General features: G+C 40.2%; 2 protein-coding genes and 1 long non-coding RNA gene across 3 annotated transcripts in view; 2 read left to right on the top strand and 1 right to left on the bottom strand.

Annotated features, from left to right (window-relative positions):
• Positions 1–7122, bottom strand: part of LOC134189187 (phosphatidylinositol 4-phosphate 3-kinase C2 domain-containing subunit alpha-like) — a 39912-nt gene extending 32790 nt beyond the window's left edge. Inside the window, exons 1-4 of the mRNA XM_062657427.1 lie at positions 6813–7122; positions 6050–6090; positions 4788–5861; positions 4588–4721 (exon numbers count right to left, since the gene is read on the bottom strand). Of these exons, the coding sequence (XP_062513411.1) occupies positions 4588–4721; positions 4788–5184 (531 nt within the window). The 5' untranslated portion in view covers positions 5185–5861; positions 6050–6090; positions 6813–7122. The remainder of the gene's footprint in view (positions 1–4587; positions 4722–4787; positions 5862–6049; positions 6091–6812) is intronic.
• A 13-nt stretch (positions 7123–7135) lies between these two features.
• Positions 7136–10915, top strand: LOC134188664 (uncharacterized). The gene is made up of 3 exons (XR_009971370.1): positions 7136–7246; positions 10329–10399; positions 10462–10915. It is a non-coding gene; the product is annotated as an uncharacterized LOC134188664 (long non-coding RNA).
• Positions 10916–12941: 2026 nt separating this feature from the next.
• On the top strand, positions 12942–16393 carry LOC134188663 (uncharacterized). The gene is made up of 3 exons (XM_062656830.1): positions 12942–13398; positions 14859–15292; positions 15413–16393. Exons 2-3 carry the CDS (start codon positions 15067–15069, stop codon positions 15880–15882), a joined length of 696 nt encoding a protein of 231 aa, XP_062512814.1. The 5' UTR covers positions 12942–13398; positions 14859–15066; the 3' UTR covers positions 15883–16393.
• The last annotated feature ends 999 nt before the right edge of the window (positions 16394–17392 follow it).

Below are 17392 nucleotides of genomic sequence, written 5' to 3' on the forward strand. Positions count from 1 at the left end.
ACACACACACACACACACACACACACACACACACACACACACACACACACACACACACACACACACACACACACACACACACACACACACACACACACACACACACACACACACACACACACACACACACACACACACACACACACACACACACACACACACACACACACACACACACACACACACACACACACACACACACACACACACACACACACACACACACACACACACACACACACACACACACACACACAAACTATTACCCTGCCTAGAAGGGCAAAGGCTTTTACTAGAACATGTGGTACTATGTGCCTTTGTGCAGTGTGATTAGGGAATAGGGTAGAAGCCATGGAATTCCATGGAGGATTACAGACAAAGGAAACATCACTGATAGCTACAGTTCTGACGAAAGATTGCAGCGTTTCTAGCTGATGCACAGAGCAGTTGTTACTGAAATTTTTTTGTGTGAAGAAAAGCAACCAAATCAGAACCAGAAATATGGCTATCAGTGATGTCTTCTTGCGTCTTCAATCCTCCAGGAAATTCCATGGCTCTACCCTATTCCCTAACCACCCTGTACTGTACAAAGGCAAATAGTACTAAATGTTCTAATATATAAATTCCCTAGAAAATTATTTTCATCACCTTTTGGCAGGGAAATTAATTGAGAGGGGGAATTATTCGAGAGTGGAGATTATTTTTGAGATATTGATAGTCTTGTTTTATGACAAGTCTAAGTGACTAAATTTGCCATGCTGTTGCTTCATAAAACTGATAGGTAGCAACGAGTCAAATCTTCATATCGAGTCTTCAATCTCACGCTTTGTATAAGACCTGAAGAGGTACAGTCCTGTGGCTTCATGGATCTGCCACACCCATTGCAATGATTTAAAAATAACAAATCTTTAGTGGAATTGTAACAACCATGTGCTAGTACGGTTTCAACATGAGACCCATATCAGCATGGCAAAGATTCATTAAAACAGATTACACAGAGTAATTATTCAAGAGGAAAATATTGGGGGATTATTTCTGGCACTGTTCTGTGAGTAGGGAATTATTTGGGAGCAAATTAATCACGTGTGAAATTATTCAGGGAAATACGATATATATTATAGTTCTTTAATTTTATTTCAAAATAATTTAGCCCGGTGTAGTAGGAAATTGGGTATGCAGATATTAGGTACAGTCGTACCTAATATCCTAAGAATAACAACTACAGCGTACCAAATATTCTGTACGCCCATGTGTTCAGACTAGGAACGATGATGGTGAGTGAGTGCCTACCTGAAACTTGCCAGTCCGACTATCAGCGAGTTGTTTCTATTAAACTAAGCAGCCAGATAACTTATACTGGGACACAAACGTATACTAGCTGCATGCTTCTGGAGGATATCGCCCATTTGCTAGTTCATATCTTTGTGCATGCTCAAAGAGTTGTATGCTAACTGACGCCGCTGCCAGATTTCCTAGAATATTTAGTACGGCTTCCTAGGATATTCAGTACAGTGTACCAGATTTCCTGCTGCTGACAGACCGTGCCGGATTTCCTAGAGCTGTACTTATTCCCCTAGAAAATCTGGTACAGTCGTACCCAATATCTGAGCGTACCCAATCTGCTGTTACACCGGGCTATCTCAATCTTAAAAGTCAACATCACACTCTAAATAACTACAAACCATTCTAGCATTATGCTGCCATAACCATACAGTCTAACAGACAACTGCTGCATTAGGTTCGAAAAAGCTACACTTAAAGATAAGGTAGATCTTGATGTAGTCTTGCTTGCGATCAGCGTCAATGATCTTAAACTGTCATCCGACCAAAGGCCATAGTTTTCTATCACCAACAGAAAGAATGTGCCACCAGCGGAATCCACTTCCTGATTATGACAATCTTTTTCTCCTCCCATTCGTACAGATACATGCCTTGTGTAATCGATGCCATAGTACTGCATTGCCACTAATACCGGCTTAACACTATACAATTTGACTGGCCCATGCTAAATTAGCCCGAGCTAAACCTACCCAAGTGTTACATATTTTTGTGTTACTGGGCAACAATACACAAAGCTGGATTATTGTCAAAATGGCAAGCTGTAGTGCAAGCACACAAACTACTCATGGTGAAAACTAGACTGTATCTGTGACATCGCAATAATCTTGCTAACTCAAATTAACTCAGTAAATCAACTACCGGCAAAACCACATGTCCCATATAATACACACCTCCACAACATCACCCCAACAAACAAAGTTACTACTCAAAAAGTCTTATTTGTAAAGCTATATACCCACTCTCATAATCGTTCAGGCGGTTGTCCTTTAGTTCTTCTCTGGCTCCGTATACGTAACTTCTCTGTCTTGATGGAATCATCATCCGAATCAGAATCAGTCACAATTGCATTATCAGCTGGCAGGGACTCACATGTTTTCTGAGACAATATTCTGCTTGACAAATGGTTCATGTGTACTTCTTTAGTAGTGCCTGCGAGAAATCTAATCATATGCATATGTACTATCTTTGTCTTAGAACTTTAGTATTGTTGCCAGTTTCCAAAAATTCTTTTTTTTACTTTCTGGCTGTCAGAAAGTAAAGTAAATAATTTTGTTGGCCATCCCTCCTGAATATATCAAATGATTTTTTGTAAGACGGCATCTTTCCTAATGTATTTCTGAAGTTGCTTGTAGACAATGGGTCCATTTTTAACATTTTGGGTCTCTAGGCTGGCCACAAACTGCTCAGCTTCTTCGTCTTGTTGTCTAATTTGATCGAAAGATTCATCATGACCTATAGGGAGACATGACAAAGCATCAGCATTTCCATGACTGGATGAACTTCGATACTCAATATCGTACTTGCACTGCGATAGTTGGAAAGCCCATCTAGTCAAGCGACTGCTGGTTCTAGTAGGAACTGATATCCTAGTAGCATCAAAAATTGTCACCATCACATGCTAGAAACAAAGGTTGATCAAGATTGTACATTGGTAGAACTAACTGGTGATGAGGTAAGCTTCTCTGAGTTGTGTTAATTAAAGGAGCATGCAACTTCACTGGACCAAACCCAAGGCACATGTTTTTTTCCAACAGATGACCGAGTGGAGCTGTATGATCAAATAGCCTAGGAAAAAATTGAGAAAAATACATGACCATTCCTAGGAATGAACCTAATTCAGCTTGATTTGTAGAAATCAGCATGTCTTGAATGGATTTTATCTTCTCTTCTGAAGGCTGAATACCATCCTTGTCGATGACATGACCAAGATATTGTACCAATGACTGAAATAATGAACATTTATCTGTCTTCAAACAAAGGCCTGATGCGCTTCAACACTTAAGACAAGTTTGTAACTGTTCTTCATCATCGGACCCTGTCACCAAAATGTCATCAAAGAAATCAGTGGTTTTCTTGATATTCTTTAACACCTTATTCATTACTCTTTGAAATATAGCAGGAGCAGAGCTCACTCCAAATGGTAATCAATGAAATTTGAACAAGCCTTTATGCGAGTTCATCACCAAATATTTCTGACTTTCCGAATCCAGTTCCAATTGATTGTATGCATCTGACAAGTCTAACTTAGAGAATTTTTGCCTTCCTGAGACAGAGAACAGTGAAAAGATCAGACAGATGTGGAATAGGGTGCTGGTCTACCACCATAAATTTGTTGAGATGCTTAAAGTCTCCGCATATTCGTACAGATCCTGGTTGCTTCACAACATTTGACAGTTGGAAAAGCACATATGCAGCATTATGCACTGGCTGCAAAACCTCTCGTTTAACCAGTCTGTCTAATTCTACGTCTATTTGTTTTCTTAGATGCATATGCATAAGAGGTTTTCTAAACAGAAAGATTTTTAGATCTGCGTCCGGACGAACTTGGATGCTTGCCTTCTCACTACAACATCCCAACTTGTCCTGGAATATATCAGAAAATTCATACAACAGCTCACCCAAAGCAATCGGTGCTATGACTTCCACTGGTAACACAGCTGGGCCTCCCAGGTTTGTCAGAAATTCAATACAAGTTGTTGCAAGTTCAACTTTCCTTATCCAATCCATTCCAAGTAGATTGGTTCCAACCCACACCTTAACATAGAATTGAATGTCAGCTAATGTGTTTCGAAATTGCACTGTTTTGGTACAAATTCCTTTTTAAATGCCATAACTTTTCCGATACATTTCGAAGTCTTCCTTGGGAGGTCACTAGTCTTGGACTCCCAAGACATTCCCAAGAGTGAGCATTGAGTAACGATACGTAACCAGTAAAACTGTAATGCAGTACATGTTACAGTATACTGTTCACAGTTGTCTCAACTCTACAGTGTAGATTAATTAGAAAACTCCAAGGTAATTAATTAATTAAGTTGCATGGAGCTCCAAATATTCTTACATCTGTCCCAAAGTAATGGATAAGTGAGCTAGTACTTGTTTTGATGGTAAATGCCCAAATTAACAAGCAATAGGATGGATGGCCCAGAGCCTACTATTACTTCCACAGATATGGGTATCATACACTTCACTAAGCACATTGTCAAATTACGATAGCTTTATATAGTGCATGTCCGATTAGACATATACCTCTTCCTTCATACTTCGCTTTGTTGCTGAACCTCCTGTATACGTAGCTGACCTTGTACTAATTGCAAGAGCTCTTCTAGACGACCACGTGTTTTTTGTTGTACTAGTGCTGCTCCCTCGCCTCACTGTCAGTTCTGCTCAATTAATTTTAATAAATCAAGTTAGCTAGTTCGCTCGCATGAATGCACCATAATACTTACCTGCAAAGTCAACTGTAGTTCTCTTCGCACACTGGCCTGTCTGGGGCGGTAGCGTTGGTTGCGACAAACTCTTCTTTAGTAAACTGGAGCTTCTGGAAGTGCTGCGACTTGGTCCTACCTTGTGGGTGTGGTCTGCACCTTGATGCTTCGCTCTTCTTTCTGCAAGCGTCTTTGTTTGTAAGTTCTCTGGGAGGCCGTCGTCTGTTGTTGAACGAACGGAAACTTTTGTACAAGAGTTCACAGTCGTAAGACGACTAGTGCGGGAGGTCGACGAACATGCCGAGGAAGAAGACTTCGTTCTAGAGACGCCACAGATTGGGGACAATGCGGACACAGTAGCTGCAGCTTCTCTGCTCCTCCAAAAATCAAATACATTCGCATGATTACTTTCATCCATTATAATCTACTGTCCCGGATGTTACTCTAGTTATTGGTATGCATCTAATTATGTATTTCGTTCTTACACACAATCTACACACGCAAACCCTGTAATAAGATGAAAATGCAAGTAAAAATCTATTCCGTTTTAACACCCAACCTTCTAACTTGTTGCACTAATTCAACAAGATCCCTTCCAAAAACTTGATCTGCTGTCAGTCGCTGACTACAGTCAATTAAAACATTCACTAAACAATAGCGTGTAGCTTTATCATTAAACTTTTCTTTCCACAGCAGCAAATAAAGTTCAGCCTTCTCTGGTTCAAGTTTATCTCGTCGATCAGCAATAATACGAGCCTCAATTTCCAAATCATCACTGTTCGGTTCCATAAATGGAATCAAACTGTTCCATCTTCGCCCTAAACGCATTGCAATTTTGTGTATTTCTGGAGAAGTAGGACTGGTATGAACTAATTCCCATTTCTCATCTGCAACTGGCGGCAGAAATGGAGCGGCTGTTGATGGCACATTGAAATGTTGAGTAGGAGTAAGCTGATGCTGCTGTATAGAATCATTTAAGCCTCCAACAATGTGATGATGGGTAGCCACATCCACATCTTTATTGATAAAAGACAAGCCAGTAGCAGTCATTTGATCATTACTGGAAGAACCAGTTGGACAAGTAACTGGGTTTCCCTGCATTAATAAACAAATGCACATACATTAACAACATGAATGCAATTAACAACAGAGAAAGCACATGTGTGACACACGCACGCACGCATGCATGTACACACACACACACACACACACACACACACACACACACACACACACACACACACGCACGCACACACACACACACATGCACACAGGTAACAGACCTGTCGAGAATGTTGAAAAACCTTGTTGTTGACTCTGCCTTCTAGCAACAAAAATCATTAAGCATAAACACCATTCTATTGCATCCACACACACACGCGCGCGCACGCACGCACACACACACACACACACACAATAAACATCCTAAATTTAGTTAGTCAACAATGAATCCATCAATGTTAAAAACTGATCACGTAATTAGTGAAAATGACAGTAGTTATACCAAGATCTTCAAAGTCTTCATTAGCCACATCATTGAAAAGTCCTTTATACTGCCTCAATCAAACACCCCATTCAAGCTTAATTAATCTCCTAAATAAAGCTCTTTGTAAGTATAAACACCTCCTTGTATTTGAAGCCCAATTGTAAATCGAGAGCTTTAGCAGTCAGATGAGTCAATAGAATGCATAAAACAGAACGACAGAGATATAACAAACACAGACACACACTGGCAGACTCACAATAACCTTTGAAGCACAATACATGCCAAATGTTAATTAAAAATGAGAAAACACAGTAAACGTACACCAGAGGTAGATATAAACATGAGCAAGAAAGCAGGTCATGTAGCAGTACAACAATCTACACGCTAATTGTAGCTATGCTCTTGAAAAGAAAGCAGTTGACAGCTCAAAAATCAAATCATCACATTTCAATTAAATTTCACTACACCTCCTTGGTGATACGAGCACTCTTTCGATCTATCATCATGCTGTCTACCTGACGAAAATCCTGTTCCAAAACTACGAGCAGAAACAAACGTACTCCTCCCAGTCAGTTCGTCGACAACGAACGTTTGCCCAGCCGTATCGAGAGCATCACAAAATTTTTGATACGAGTCTGGACCTTTGAATCGTGTGATTTCAATAAGGCAATTCAACTTCCTCAAGTCCGTCTTTTTCACCTCTATCTCCTGCTTTTCGTGGTAGGTTATAAGTTGCTCACCCAACAGTGCCCACAGTAATTTTTCTGTAACTTTGCAGTTGTCCTGTAGGTAGCTCATCTTCCTGTCTACACGCGACTGCCATAAGTTTTCCATCTCTTGCATGTTTGAGTCACTAAAACAACGCATGCGTACAACTGACTCCACAACCCCGGATATTTCGATGGTCTCTACTAGGCTTACGAGTAGGCTTACGAGTAATGTCTCTGTGGACGGACAGACTTACCAAGGGACAGATGGACAATTGGAATGCAGTGTAAGCTCATTGTTATTGCTGGTGTTAGTTAGTTAGAAGAAACGTTATTACTACCTATGGACATTGAGGGACGTTGTTTGTATAATGCAGTAGAGTGGTATTGTAAATTATAATGGTGAAGTGATGATGTTGTTAGTTGGTGGTGTGACTGGGACTGTATCTAGTGAAAACATACATTGACAATGATTTTGTTTGAAGTCATGATTATGATGTTGGAATTCATGGGCAACCCAGTGTGTGGTGGCTATTAATTAATTACAGGTATTGCATGGCCGTCGTTAGCTTGTGTTGTGAGATCAATAAAACGAGCGCAACCCTTGTTAAATTTATTTTTGCGGAGTATTATTTTAATTAAATAAGAATGATGCCAGGTCCCTATGGTCCTAATGTTGAAAGCTATCTATGCGCTACAATCTTATATACAAAGGGGGGAAAGTAATCCTTAATTAAAGTAGAAGTTTGGAGGATGACCGGAAATGGTTATTTGAAGTTGGATTTAATAGTAATCAAAGAGTAGAGCACTTTGGTGAATATGGCTCTATATATCTATATATAGTGTTCGTACAAATTGCCCGTCACCTTGTCCCAGTTGAGTCTTTCTTTAAGTACAAAGAAGGGTTTAAAAATAGGCGGGTTTTTGTAATCAATTAAAAATTTTAAAGCTGTCTTGTATCAGGGGGGAGTAGCAAGGTTGAGTAAGTCGTAACATAGTTGCGGTACTGCAAAGTGTCGCAGGAATTAGGCCTTTATAGTTCAACTTGAGAACAGCGCCGAAGGGAGGGATTGTGTTGGTTGAAATCCAACAAGAGGCTTTAATAATATAGACATTTAAAAAATAAAGTTGAAAAATTTATATGTAAAAGATTAGTATAAACGAACAGCGAATGGATGACTAGGGTGTTCTTAATGAACGTAAATAAACGAAAGGTCAACTTTGAGTAACTTTGAGAGTTTGAATTTCCGTAGGGGAAACCCAAGTAATTTTATTATGTTTGGGAATTAAAACATTTTAGTACCAAATAAAAGAAGATTCCTTTAGTAGCGGCGAGCAAAAACGGACAAACTTGATCTCCAAGATTGCCAAGAGGTTTATTAAACAACATTACATAATAATTTAGACAGGAACCCAACATTGGCAACGCGTATCTCGTATGTGATAATCTTTGGCTTTAAGTATTTGACCAAGTTCTATTCCAACTAGCCATTGCGTATTCAATTATACACGCACAGAAGAAAGAACAATGCAAAGGCACTAAAAATAGGATCCATATTCGTGCAACGTGTGTTATGACATCATGGTATACCATCACGTGACCGGTAAACCTGTATCTACCATGTTCTAAACAGGTCTAATTAAACATGTTTAATTAATTAACGCTAATGAAAACGCGCTAAATCTTAACATGCTTAATGGAGACACCTACGCCCTAGGTTGCGCTTTGCATGCACTCCTAAACTTACCAAACTAGAATTTTAAAAAAATTTCTGAAAAAAGAAACAGATGTAGGGATTGTATAAAAGTAACAGTAACAAGATCTAAAGGTAATATGAACCAAAGCCAGACATCACTAGTGAATTCTTCCAACCTCCACATTTGCTACATTTTACATTTAGTAGGTTGGAAGGATTCACTAATGATGTCTGGCTTTGGTTCATATTATCTATAGATCTTGTTTCTGTTACTTTTTATACAATCTCTACATCTATTTCTTTTTTCAGAGATTTTTTTAAATTCTAGTAATATTTAACATCTATTAATATTATAATATACCGTATTCTAGCTATATCTAGACAATATGTAACATGCATAAAACGTAATAATTAATGTAACGATAAATACTATAACTTCAAATTTTGATTTGCAATAAGTTGTTTAATTAATGCTTTTAATTCTTGCAGTTCTTATAGAATTTGTCTGTTGTTGTTCACTGTTATGGAACAGCGGGAGGCTGAACCCAGTTGAGATGGGATTCTTTTGCCAAACAAAAATTTTAAGTAGGATAATAATAAAAAGATTGATAATTTGTAACCATGCATAACTCACTGGCTGGAAGGACTGCGTTTGCGGTGCCAGAAGCTGCCACGGCCACGGTTTTGAACATCTGCGGGCCCGGGGTTAGGTTGTCAGCTGTAGGTTCTCCATTGGTTTTTTTGCTATCTGCAACGACATGTTTCAGTTTGCTCTTTATCTGCATCTAGACCACATTTACAGTCTACCTACCACTTACCTACCATATGAAAATGCAACTAACATGTAACCTACATTTGACGTATTATTTTCTGCACGAATTGCCCATGTCTATACAAAGCATCTGCATGCATCAGGTAGCCCCATAAACTAGCAATTGAATGGAGAATATTTCTTTTATATATACCATGAAATCTTTGCTTAATTTTCTGATCAAGTTGACTACTTTGCACTATATCTGGCAATATAGGAAAATGCAACTAATATAACCTACATTTGACTATCATTTCATGCACGAATTGCCCATGTCTATACAAAGCATTTGCGTGCATCAGGTAGCCCCATAAACTAGCAATTTATTGCAGAATATTTCCTTTATATGTATCATGAAATCTTTGCCCAATTGTCTGATCAAGTTGAATACTTTACAACGCACCACACACACACACACACACACACACACACACACACACACACACACACACACACACACACACACACACACACACACACACACACACACACACAGAGTCAGACTAAGAGATGCAGCTCGTGTACCAGCTGGTGCCACGCCCATTGACAGCAACTGATCCCAACAGCAACAACCAGCCTGTCATCACAAAATGGACTAAAGGACCTGATCTAACTTTAACAGACAACGGCAAACGATACCATATGTACAACAAGAACAGAAATCTTGCAATCTTTTCAATAACAAAGTCTGGAGAAGGATGGTACTATTGTCATGCACAAACGACTTTAGGTCAAACAATAAGTGGGAAAGCATACATGTTATAGGTGTGTTTACAGTGATATCAATACACCACTTAATTTAAATAAAATTAATTAATATTATTGGGTTATTTTAATAAATTAATATGATTGTGTATGTAGTGGAGCCAACGGTGATGTCACATAGTGCAACTGTGTTGGTGGCTGAAGCAAACTGCAACACTCCTTTCAAAGTAAGCTCCAGTTTCCTACACGTTGTTTTTATGATACAAAACTACAGATGAATTGGTTGCAGAAACTGTCTTGTTATGACACAATCATGAATGGTTAGATTCGTTTGTTGAAGTCTACTTGGGATGTTTCTATGATTGAAGTTTGAGTCAAAGTTTTGACTACATAGTTTTTTAATTATTTTTAGGACGTAGTCATGATAACAGTAAATGTATACGATATTTACTATTAGATAACATTAGTTAATATGTAGTTGGTAAGTAGAAGTGTACATACCTGATGTAGTATAAATAGAAGTCTTAATATTAATACAAATTGGATAATGAAAATAAGGACATGATATAATAACTGGATTGTTGAATGATAAGAATTCATATTGGCAATGCTTCTGTCAACTTTACTGGCTGCCACCCAGCTATTATGTTGAGCTAATCTTTTTGAATAGTAATGGTTTTGATAGTATAATTTGTCTATAGAGTTTGACTCTCTTTAAGCAATTGACATTATATTTATCTTTCAAAAATAGACACTACAGTATGATGTTCATTGTTACTGTTATCAGTTTGACTGTACAAGTAATATAATACACGATTATTAGTTCTTCTAGTCTTCATTATTATGCCAGCCTCATTATTTCAATCTATTGTAGGTACTGAGAAGTAGGTGTAATTCATCTTCAAAAGTTGTTGCTGAGAAGCAAGATGCATAAATATGAAATGCCCTTAGCATGGTTCAAAGAACAGGTGTGTTGATACCATACAACGAGACCTGGTGTAACTGAATATTGACCTGTTACAAGGCAATGACTGCACTTCCTGGTGGAAATTTTTGCAATGCCGAAGTCCATAGTAGCAGAATTCCATGTTCCAGGTGTGTGTGTGTGTGTGTGTGTGTGTGTGTGTGTGTGTGTGTGTGTGTGTGTGTGTGTGTGTGTGTGTGTGTGTCCCCGTGTGTGTGTGTGTCCGTGTGTGTGTGTGTGTGTATGTCCGTGTGTGTGTGTGTGTGTGTGTGTGTTTGTGTTTGTGTGTGTGTTTGGAACATCGATTTACAAGCAAGATGGTGTCACGTGTACATCCGGGATAATGGACACGTGAGGGCAATCTGAATTACATGTGAGTGTAGTAGTGTACTAAAGTCCGTTCCCCAATAGGAGAATACGTGGGGGGAAACTCGTATCTCCTGAAGCGGACGTCCTATCGAGTTGATTCCAACATCTTTGGAAAGCTCACAAGGAGGCGGTTCCAGATTAGTTAATGAATACTGTGACTGGTTCTCTATTACGACAGAATTTGTAACTTCCTGTAGGACACGCGCGTGGCCTAGTCTCGCGTGGCCAGACGTTTGCGCGCGGGGGAGGGGAGGGGGAGGAGCAGCAGTCCTCCCCTCGCACGCGAACGTCTGGCCACACGAGACACGCCTGGCCCTGCTCTGCTCCTTCGTTTACACCAGGTGTCAGATAACTTCAAATTCACCGCTATAACGCCCACTACTTGAAAGCTGACGCGGACATACTTTGAATTATGGATTTATAAGTAAAACAGCTGTAGCTAGCAAGCTTATGTAGTTGAAGCATTGACTGAACCTTTGAACGTAAGTTCATAGCGAAACGTGTCTATACTGGAACCGTTTAAGTAATTAACTACGCCCATCTCAGCTCCTCAATTCTTTATCTATTAACCTCAGTTCCCACGTATTCTTCTTCGGGAACGGACTTTAGTAAACATAGTAGTGATCACAAACCCATTACGTGATTTTTAATTTTTTAAATGTATACATACCTAACCTCGAAGTTCCAGACCGTCTCCCAAAGAAATGATAGATGGTCTGGATCAACTTCTGATCAAACCGAGTTCGGAAGTGATCCGAGTCAGCCAATCAGCAAGCTGTCGCCACTTGAGTGGCGGCCAATGAACGTTGAAGGTTCTGTAATGACTTGTACGACTTCTGGCAAAGGCGTGTTCGACAATTGCACACGCGTGCGTCTTCTTTTATATATGCCATGAAATCTTTGCCCAATCATCTGATCAATTTGACTACTTTATATTGCACTATGTCGAGCGAGATCTTCAACTAACACAACCTACACTTGACTATATTTTTCTGCATGAATTACCCATGTCTAGACAAAGCTTCTGCATATGGCGTGCGATCTCTGCCAAAACTCCCACAACGCAAACAGACTGCGGTAGTACAACGCAAACAGACTGCGGTAGCACAACGCAAACAGACTGCGGTTGCAAAACGCAAACAGACTGCAGTAGCACAACGCAAACAGACTGCGGTAGTACAACGCAAACAGACTGCGGTAGCACAACGCAAACAGACTGCGGTAGCACAACGCAAACAGACTGCGGTAGTACAACGCAAACAGACTGCAGTAGCACAACGCAAACAGACTGCGGTAGTACAACGTAAACGGACTGCTGTAGCACAACGCAAACAGACTGCGGTAGTACAACACAAACAGACTGCGGTAGCACAACGCAAACAGACTGCAGTAGCACAACGCAAACAGACTGCGGTAGTACAACGCAAACAGACTGCAGTAGCACAACGCAAACAGACTGCGGTTGCACAACGCAAACAGACTGCAGTAGCACAACGCAAACAGACTGTGGTAGTACAACGCAAACAACACGCATGCAGTTGCTTACTCATACGCATGCTCTAGAGCCTGCAGACGCAGTACACTGTGGACAACGTTGAGCTTCCGTTCGGCCTCAAATAATGGCTGCACAGATTGTGGGTCTGGCAACAACATTTCAACGTCATGTAGCCGACATTGAAAGATCTCTTAGCACGTGTGACTCTGAAAGCTTGTGGTCGATTGAGTGTCGCGCCGAATCTCTTCTAACAAACGTCTGCCGCGCCCAAAATATTCTTGGAAGAGAAGGAGAAGCACTGTTTCTCCGTTGCCAGCAACTGGTGCGAGCAATACAAGAGAGAACAAGAGCAGAAAGTACGGAACCTCAATCCACTACAGGATTTCGTGTGGAAAGAGGTGGGGACTTTGGTTTAGTAGCTAAATTTTAGTGACTTATGAACGGGGACTAGAGAAGCATGACAGCTGCGCATGCGTGTTACTTTGGAAACGGGTGCCATTTTGTCAATTTGTAGAACTAAAACAGCCTAGCTAGCTAGAGGTGTAGTAAATAGAAGGACGTGAACAAAATAAAAAGTTTAGAGAACTTTTCAGCTTAAGCCGTTGGCAGTTTCTAATCAGGGAATGCAGACCCGGATCCAGATTGGTGGTCTAGGCAGTTATGGGAGTTACAACCTCCTCTTTATCAATAAGCGTGGCTCACCATTGAGAAGGGGAGTGTGTACTTTCGTACCCAGACGTATACAGCAACAAAATTGGCATGTGAAGGTTGCTGCCCTTGCACACCTAATCTGGTCAGCTTTGCACAACAAGTTAGTTCTTTTACTACCACATTTGGGCTCTTTGAACCTATCTCAAGACTGCACACTAAATGTTTATATATAATGTGTATATTTAGTAGTATCACTATGTGTAGTTATGTTTTTGTTTGTTTGTTTGTGTGTATACTCAGAATGTACTTACACCAGATTTCTGTGTGCAACAACAACAACAACAACAACAACAACAACAACAAAATGCATAAATGAGCACTTTCTGTACGTAACAGCCAAATCAATGCTATCGATTTGAATAGTTTAATTAATTCCACTAGGAACTGCATCAATTCACATATATGTGTATACTACAGCCAGTCTAACAAGCTTTTTAGCAAAGATAATTTTATTAGAAGAGATAAGATTAAAAGTACGCCTGCTATTGGATCAACCCCCTTATTTAAAATTCCTTGATCCGGGCCTACAATGTAGCAAGAGTGTTTCTACGGTACATATGACAGCAATATCAGCATGCTTACCACAAGACACATCCAATAACTGATACGAATATGTAATTGGGTGCTCTAGCTCAAACTGGAGCAGCGCGGCTTAGCTCGTGTAAACAGGCTAATAAACATGAAGTACGATACATTTTAGTGAAATTAGACGATTACTTTATCACTAGCACAGTTTCAGTGTGCCTAAATTAATGACGTAATTATTCTATAAATATTTGAGTGACTAGGCTACATGAAAATTGTATTTTTCTCTAGGCAAGATTAACAATTTTTGTAATGTATTACGGGCAATAAATATATTTGTTTACTTTCTAGTTATGCAACTGCAAAAAAATTTTGGTATTTCATCTAATATTAAAATATTAAAAACACAGCTTAATTAAAAGCAGTAATATGGCCATTACGTTTGTTAATAATAATGAGCAATATCATTAATGTTTACTACAGATCACTCTGCTTATTTAGTGTAAACAAGAAATATTATTTGGTAATTTTAAAGATAAAATTTTTGCAACTTATGATTTGGATTATTGAATATGGTTTTGATGTAATTATTTAATTAGTTAAGAATAAACATTTACTTTAGTGGCTCATGGAAGAGGACGTCCAAAGGCTAACGTTTCGTTAGAGCAGCTGGAGTTTCTTTTGTCGTACGGATTTACTGTCGGGGACATGTCTTTAGTTCTAGGATGTTCTGTTCGAACTGTCCATCGTCGTTTGACAGAGTCTTACACAGATATCTGATGAAGATCTAGACAGCATTGTGCTGGAGATAAATCGAGAGTATCCTAGACATGGATACCGTAATGTTGAAGGCCATCTTCTTGAGCGATCAATTCGCGTCTCTAGACGAAGAGTCAGAAGTAGCTTGTGTCGGGGGGGGGGGGGACCCAGAAGGCGTAACACTTCGATGGTCGTACACTGTTCAGCGTCGTAAATACAGCGTATACGGTCCAAATGCCTTGTGGCACATCGACGGTCAACATGGTCTTATTCGCTGGCGTTTGGTCATACATGGAGGTTTCTATTGATATGCATTATATATTCATATATATATATATATATATATATATATATATATATATATATATATATAACTGTAGTGAATACTGCACGAATTGTGTCTTTGCATTGTCGTAGGTATTGATGGCTACAGTCGTGTTCCAGTATACCTCAATTGCAGCTCTAATAACAGAGCAGATACGGTTTTGTCCTACTTTCAGAAAGCTGTTTGTGACTATGGGATGCCCTCTCGAGTAAGAGCTGATCGCGGCGTTGAAAACGTTAAGGTTACGGAATTCATGCTGACTACACGAGGAACTGACAGACACAGCTTTATAGCAGGAAGATCTGTCCACAACCAACGGATAGAGCGATTGTGGAGGGATGTTGGCGTCGCCGTAACAGGAACTTACAAAGCTGTCTTTCAAAGTCTGGAGGAGCAAGGCCTCCTAGACGCTGACAACTCAACAGATTTGTGGTGTCTGCACTACGTTTTTATACCACGAATTCAAAGCAGTCTTGATGGGTTTCGCCATGCGTGGTGCAGACACCGCCTATCGACTGAACGTGGACGGTCGCCATTGCAGTTTAGATATTGTTTATTGTAAGAATTACTAACAAATTCAGGCGCACACATTATCTGCAGTTGTGGATAGCCGGTATGTTGAGATTGCAGGGTACGGAATACTCCGCAGCAGACTCGATGACAATTGATCCAACTGAATACAGTGTCGACTGGGATGGCCCTGTGTCACATGACGACGACGATAACGACGTAGATGGAGTATACATGCCAATGAGTGTCGATCTTCCTATTAGTCAACATGACCTAGACGAGCTATATACGACCATCGATCCCAACGCTGGGAGTGAGAATTTTGGTATCGACTTGTACGTTGCCACCTCTGACTTTATTGCATCAAAACTCTTGTAGAATTTTAGATAACGTTGTGAGCTGATATGTAGTTTCTTAATTGACATCAATTGCAAAACATTAAGCAGTTTGATTTTTGCTGTTTCTCGCGGGATATAATGTTACATAAAATTAAGTGTAGTGGAAAACTTAGAAAATTCTGTAAGCGCCGCAAGCTCTGTATCTAGTGAATATGCCTACTGTTCAGGGTGAGATTACTAAAATTGAAATTTTTATAGCAATTTGCAATACACCTTTCTATTATTTCAACACGATGCCAAAGTATAGTATCGGAGGTACTGATTCTAAGTAGATCGGTTCGTTCACACCATCTCGAAATTCGACGAATCCTCATATGTACGCGATTGATCTAGGCCATGAACTATCTGTCTGTTTGCGTTGTGCTACTGCAGTCTGTTTGCGTTTTGCTACTGCAGTCTGTTTGCGTTGTACTACCGCAGTCTGTTTGCGTTGTGCTACTGCAGTCTGTTTGCGTTGTGCTACTGCAGTCTGTTTGCGTTGTGCTACTGCAGTCTGTTTGCGTTGTACTACCGCAGTCTGTTTGCGTTATGCTACCACAGTCTGTTTGCGTTGTGCTACTGCAGTCTGTTTGCGTTGTACTATCGCAGTCTGTTTGCGTTGTGTTACTGCAGTCTGTTCGCGTTGTGCTACCGCAGTCTGTTTGCGTTGTGCAACCGCAGTCTGTTTGCGTTGTGCAACCGCAGTCTGTTTGCGTTGTGCTACTGCAGTCTGTTTGCGTTGTACTACCGCAGTCTGTTTGCGTTGTGGAAGGTTTGGCAGAGATCGCACGCCGTATCTGCATGCATATGTCGTATATGTAACAGTAGTAGTGTGATTAGTGGGCGTGCACTTGCTATAGACGTTTGTAATCATAAATATTGAGTGTTAGTACTTGAACGTCAAGGACTATCGTTGTCTCGGTATCCAAGCGATCCTCGTCTGTGTTGTCTACTCGTATAGTAGCATTACATCTGGTGTCAAGGAGCGGGATTTCCTGAGTGGATTTGAGCGACCAGGAATCGAACATCCGCGGAAATGGCCGAAGAGGTGCAGCATGAAGTGCAGCCGAACGTAGTTGTTCAAGTCCCTCGTACGCCACAGCTGCCAGAATCGTTTGGTGACGGTGATTTCGAGCTCTGGGTGAAGCGCTTTGACATCTGCGCGAAGGCGAATCGTTGGGATGC

Source organism: Corticium candelabrum, chromosome 13 (assembly GCF_963422355.1).
Source record: "Corticium candelabrum chromosome 13, ooCorCand1.1, whole genome shotgun sequence".
Taxonomy (NCBI): Eukaryota; Metazoa; Porifera; class Homoscleromorpha; order Homosclerophorida; family Plakinidae; genus Corticium; species Corticium candelabrum.